Raw genomic sequence first — 6,164 nt, 5'->3', positions numbered from 1 at the left:
TCTCAGTTGGGGGGACTGATATGGCACCCCAATCCTCAACGTCTTCGGCTGTGGGTGTGGCCACTGCAAGGCTAGGACAGCAGCTGACTGGAGTTTCGAGCCCCGTCAGACGCACCATCCTGGGCGCCAGGGCACCCTCTACTCGTCAGCAGTACGAAAACAGGTGGCGCCTGTTTTCCCAATGGTGTTCGGATCACAACAAGGATCCAGTCTCCTGTACAATACCCACCATTCTGGAGTTTCTCCAGTCTCTACTTGGTAAGGGTCGCTGTCCTTCGACGCTTAAAGTTTATGTAGCGGCAATATCATCTAATCACGCTGGCATTTATGGCTGTACGGTAGGGAGCCATAATCTAGTCTCTCTTTTTCTGCGTGGTGCCCGTAGGTCACACCCGCCGACAGCTCCACGAGCACCAGGTTGGGACCTTCCCTTGGTTCTCGAAGCTCTGTGCCGTCCTCCTTTCGAGCCTCTGTCGCAGGCGGACCTCAAGTGGCTTTTATGTAAGACGGCTTTTTTGTTGGCTATTACCTCAGCAAAGAGGGTCAGCGAGCTACATGCTCTCTCAATCAGCCCCTCATGTCTCAGGTGGGGCCCTGAGGGCTCGTGTGTTACCTTGTGGCCAAACATTGCATTCGTACCAAAGGTGTTATCTCACTCTCACTCTAACCAACCGTTGAGGCTGGCACGTTTTCAGCCTGCGCCTGGTGAGGGGTCTGCATTATTGTGCCCGGTAAGGGCACTGGAGGCATATGTTGCAGCTACTGCCGTGATAAGGCATTCAGACCAGCTGTTTGTGTGTTATGGAGGCCCTAGGTTAGGCTGTCCTCTTTCCAAACAGCGCCTCTCCCACTGGATCGTGGACGTCATCTGCCACGCCTATGCTGCAGGGCCCGGCTCCCTGCCGGTCGGCTTGAAGGCTCACTCTACCAGGAGCGTCTCCGCTTCCTGGGCTGCCCTGAGAGGGGTTCCGCTGGAAGCAATATGTGCTGCTGCATCATGGGCTTCCCCAAGCACATTCACCAGATTTTATAGAGTTAACGTGGCCACCCCTCATCCCCTGGGTCAGGTTCTTCTACAAGGGTCCTCTGGGCCTCCTCAGTGAGGTAGGTGTTAGGATTCCTTGTGACATCGTTGATATTAGTCATTCAGTGCTTTCAGCACCGCCCTCTGGCGGTCAGGAGGGATGAAATAGAACGAAAGTTACGTATGTAACTACGGTTCTATGAATCCCGGATGACCGCCAGAGCTTCTCCGTCACTCAGAATCCTTGCGTTTCGCGAGAAGATTCTGTAGGAGCAGAGCAGTGGATGACGTCGGGCTATATAGCCTCTGATTGGTCATCCGTGTCACACCTGTGACTCCGTTGGTATTATTACTCGAATCAGCGCATGCGCGAAGGGAACATTCAGTGCTTTCAGCACCGCCCTCTGGCGGTCATCCGGGATTCATAGAACCGTAGTTACATACGTAACTTTCGATTTCTCTTCCTCCAAACACAGCAAGCTGAATCTACGTCAAAAACCCTGATTTTGGTTGCATTTAACCAGAGCATTTTCTTTTTTTTCTCTATTTTCTTTGGATGCTTACTGACAAACTTAAGATGGGCCTGTAGATGGGTCTTCTTGAGCAGGGGCTGGGGTTGGTTGCAGGCTCTGCAAGAACTCTGACCATTACGGTGTAGAGTGTTACCAAAGGTGTTCTTAATGAATGTGGTCCCAAATGCTTTCAGACCATTAACAAGATCTTCACTAATAATAATGTGTCACGAGTGCCTGACCGAGGGGTACAACTAGTGATCATTTCATATTTATTTTATTTTCAAATAATCACTCCATCAGTTGTCACCTTCTTACAAAGCTTCTTGCTAAAGCTACTGAAGTTTATTTTAGCTTTGTGCAGAACAACTAGTCTTTTCTTTGGTGTTGGTAAGAATCCCTTTTGTTTTGCCCATGGAGGTAGACTGGTGTGCTTTATACACATAGGAAGTGATCAGAAGGGTCTGTAGTGGACTGATTGTAATCTGTGCGCCATATAACTAGTTTCCTGCTTTTTGGATTCAGCTGGTTCCTGGTCTATCAACAAACAAGAAAGTCGTCTGCAGCAAATTTGACCTTGGTCGGGCTGCTTGCCTTTTGATGGCTTGGTTCGTGCCTCAAGCACCCAGACTCAAATGCTTTTGGCAGGATGGATCAGATCTCAGGGATTACTCTCAGGCACGGTCCAGTGGTGCGGCAATTTAATTTGGACGTTTCGGAATAGAGAGGACCGACACAGACTCAAGGTAGACATAATCTGTAAAGTTCTGCCTGTCCCCAAAACAATCGCGTTTAACTGAATTCGGCTTCCTGACTGGCCTTGACAGACCATCTTATCTTAATTCGCCTAGAAGCTATGTAAACCTTGATGCTCTGCCCCTCCCCCCTTCTACCACCGAAGAAGTCTACTGACCAATCAGAGGGGCCCGGCTGAATAAACATTCTGTCATCATTTCAGGACTCTTTGGATTCTATCTGACATCATCCTTGGCCGTCCTCTGCATCCCCCGAGAGTGTACGGATCTCTCCAGAGGGAACTATGTAAACTTGAGCGATTACTACTCTTATCAGAACTCTTGCAGTGCCTCTATGTGTTGTCTTTGGACATGCTCACCGTCCTTGCGCCCCCCACCGTGGAATGTCCGCGTCATTATGTGCTTGTGTGTGATGATTTTTTCATTTTCATGTTTTTAATCTTCAGCCAAAGATTAAGAGCATGTTAGGATTTTTTTTTGCCTCCAAAACCTATGTTGTCACTTTCACCACTTATTGTCACTTGTAAATGAGTCTTCGAGGCTCATTGTGATTTATCTGTTTAAATAAAGGTCAAATGAATGAATATGGTAAATGAGCTGTATTTATAATGTGGTTTTCCAGCCAACCAGACTACTCAAAGCTTTCTACAACACAATTTTTGCCCACATTTACCTCCACACACATTCATACAACACTCTGCTACATCTCCACAAAGATAATCAAAAGAAATCATTCTGTAGGGTCTAATCAGTGCTTTATTCATACAACAATGGGGCACATCAGTAACAATGAGGGATTCAGTGTCTCACCCATGTTCATTTCGACATGTGACTGCATACTGGTGGAATCAAACCTCCGACTCTCTTGTTGAAAGAAGACTGCTCTAACCACTGAGCCACAGCTGCCTCATGCCAAAGGCAAAGATTGGTACATAACTAGTCTTTAGGAGCCAGAATTCTGACTGAGTTGTAAGGGACTAGAGGTACTTATTTCACTCATTACATGGAAATTACCATATTTTTTTACTTTTATGTCTTGTGATTTTTGTGGATTTTTAGTTGATATTCTGTCCCACTCCATTAAAATGAAACTACTATGACAACTAGAGACTGTTTATTTCTTAGTAAGTGATCAAACACACAAAAACATCAACAGATCAAATTGTCTCACTGTAAATTATGAAGAACTATGCACTTGCTTTAACAGAATAATGATTGAATTAAATGCATATATATATATTTTTTTTTGTGTGTGTGTGTGTGTGTGTTTCTGACGTCATTTATGATGTTTTAATTGATTAATGTGAAGCACTTTGTAACATTTGTTTGAAAGGTGCTATACAAATAAAGTATTATTATTATTATATTCCAGATTTTAAGTGCTACACATTTCTAATTCTACATACGTTTCTGTAAGTTTAAATACGATCCAGATTTCTCCTGAATCTTTATTCAGGAGAATAATTCTGTCAGCATGACGCCAGGAAATTACATGAAGCTGAAAAAAGAAATAATTTAAAAACAAGGAGGCTCTCTGTCTAAATGAGATTTTCCTTTGCAAGTATTTGTGCATAAATACCTGTACTAACTTGCATATATAGATATGTACAGGATGTAGTATGTAGCTTTACCTTCGTGACCCTTCAGAGTAGTGATGATGGAATAAGTCTGCTTCTCCAGCTTCAGCAGAGTAATCTGTCCGGAGAAATCTCCAACAAAGGCGTGCTGCGTCTCGTGGTCATATCTGAGTGAGGAGTCAAGGCTTCAATGAGTTTTATTTATTTCTATGTTCAACACAAAGTCAGTGAAGGATACTGCAGGCAGGAGGCCCAGGATGTAAAGTAGTGTCTCCCCAACATGCTGCCGCTCTGGGTGCACATCCAGCTTACACTCTTGTCATGGCCGGTGCTCACCACCCACTCACTCTCCAGGGAGAACACCATGTCTGACACACGGTTCTGGTGGGCTGCAAAACAAACCAACTAAAATAAATTCACTAAAACAGGGTTAACAGGAACATATGGAAGCCCATTTCTATCATGAAAGAAAAAGTAAAAGCCCAACAGGAAGTCATAATTTCAACTTTTAAAGTCATAATTATGAGAATAAAAGTCATAATTACAAGAATAAAAGTCAATTATAAAAATAAAAGTCATAATTATGAGTTTTAAATTCATAATTCTGACTTTAAAAGTCAGAATTCTGACTTCCTGTTGGGCTTTTACTTTTTCTTTTATGGCGGAAATGGGCTTCCATAGTACATGACATTAGACAAAGAGCAAACAATGTCATCTCCTCCACCACAGCAAGTACTACACCATAACAGCTTTATTTATAAAGTACTTTGCACAACCACAGGACCAAAGAGTTTACATTTACAACAAGAGTCCCACCATCGCAGAGGGACATGAAGACTGAATGTTTGTAGTTTGTGACATGGGTTTGTCTGAACTGGAGTTGAACAGGGAACACAAGTAAAATGTAATGTTTTTGGTTCAAGATATACTCCTGCAGGTTACACTCATAAGAAGAGGAAGGATTTGTTTCCAGGCTTGTCTGAGGTGGTGCAGAGTTTGGATCCTGGCGAGTGGAGGGAACAGATTTATCCACCACCAAGTGCAGTGGTGAAGCCAGGGGGTGGACAATCATTTCAGGTAACTATACTTTTTATCAATATAAAAACTATAAAGTATAGTTTCCTCAAATGACCGGTTGCCCAGCTTACAAGATTTACATAGATACACTGGTGCTTGAAAGTTTATGAACGCTTTATAATTGTCTATATTTCTGCTTCAATATGACCTAAAACATCATCAGATTTTCACACAAGTCCTAAAATTAGATAAAGAGAACCAGTTAAACAAATGAGATAAAAATATTACACTTGGTAATTTATTTATTGAGGGAAATGATCCAGTATTACATATTCGTGATGGTAAAGTATGTGAACCTCTAGGATTATCAGTTAATCTGAAGGTGAAATTAGAGTCAGGTGTTTTCAATCAATGGATGATGATCAGGTGTGAGTGGGCACCCTGTTTGATTTAAAGAACAGGATCTATCAAAGTCTGATCTTCACAACATGTTTGTAGAAGTGGATCATGGCAGGAACAAAGGAGATTTCTGAGGAGCTCAGAAAAACAGTTGTTGATGTTCATCAGACTGGAAAATGTTACAAAACATGCGTAAAGAGTTTGGACTCCACCAATACACAGTCAGACAGATTGTGTACAAATGGAGGAAATTCAAGACCCTTGTTCCCTCCCCAGGTGTGGTGGACCAACAAAGACCATTCAAAGATCAAGGTGTGAAATAATAGTAAGGTCACAAAGGACCCCAGGGTAACTTCTAAGCTTCAAGTCGTCATTCAGTTGTATTTGGTAGCCACAAGGTGAATTCCTCCAAACTTTGACGTTTGTCTAAAAAAAAAAAAAAAAAACTACTTTGTTGTAAATGTTATCCAGCAGATAACACTGTCATTAACAGCTTGTCTACCAGAGCAGTGATAACCATCTCCATTTTCAATGTCTTGAACCAAACATTTGCAACAGGCTACAAGAGTTAGCATGTTAGCAGATGAACTCTACACCCTACTGCAGGCAGAGGACAATAACCAGGCTCCAATGATCTTTTACTAACAGCAGAACAACAAAAAAAATTATAATGTGGAATAGACACAATTAGTTTCTCCTTATTTCTAAGGTACACATCACAAAATGTATCTGAACATGAACTGTGTTTAAAACAGGAAACATCAGCTGCCTCGTCCAGGGGCATAGGTGTTGCATCAGTTATGTGAGGGGGACGTGTCCCTCTCACATAAAAAAAAAGTACATTTGGACACCCCCCCCCCCCCACACACACACACACACA

At 42.8% G+C, this 6,164-nt stretch overlaps 1 protein-coding gene across 1 annotated transcript in view; it reads right to left on the bottom strand.

The window, feature by feature from the left end:
* The window catches only part of wdfy1 (WD repeat and FYVE domain containing 1), a 26,533-nt gene that overhangs the window by 15,361 nt on the left and 5,008 nt on the right, over positions 1 to 6,164 (bottom strand). The window contains exons 5-6 of the mRNA XM_037678005.1: positions 4,107 to 4,257; positions 3,923 to 4,035 (exon numbers count right to left, since the gene is read on the bottom strand). Coding sequence (XP_037533933.1) covers positions 3,923 to 4,035; positions 4,107 to 4,257 — 264 coding nt within the window. The remainder of the gene's footprint in view (positions 1 to 3,922; positions 4,036 to 4,106; positions 4,258 to 6,164) is intronic.

Source organism: Nematolebias whitei, chromosome 6 (genome assembly GCF_014905685.2).
Source record: "Nematolebias whitei isolate Nwh7 chromosome 6, NemWhi1, whole genome shotgun sequence".
Lineage (NCBI taxonomy): Eukaryota > Metazoa > Chordata > Actinopteri > Cyprinodontiformes > Rivulidae > Nematolebias > Nematolebias whitei.
Note: the sequence above shows the minus strand (reverse complement) of the source record. Positions and strands in the feature narration are given on the sequence as shown.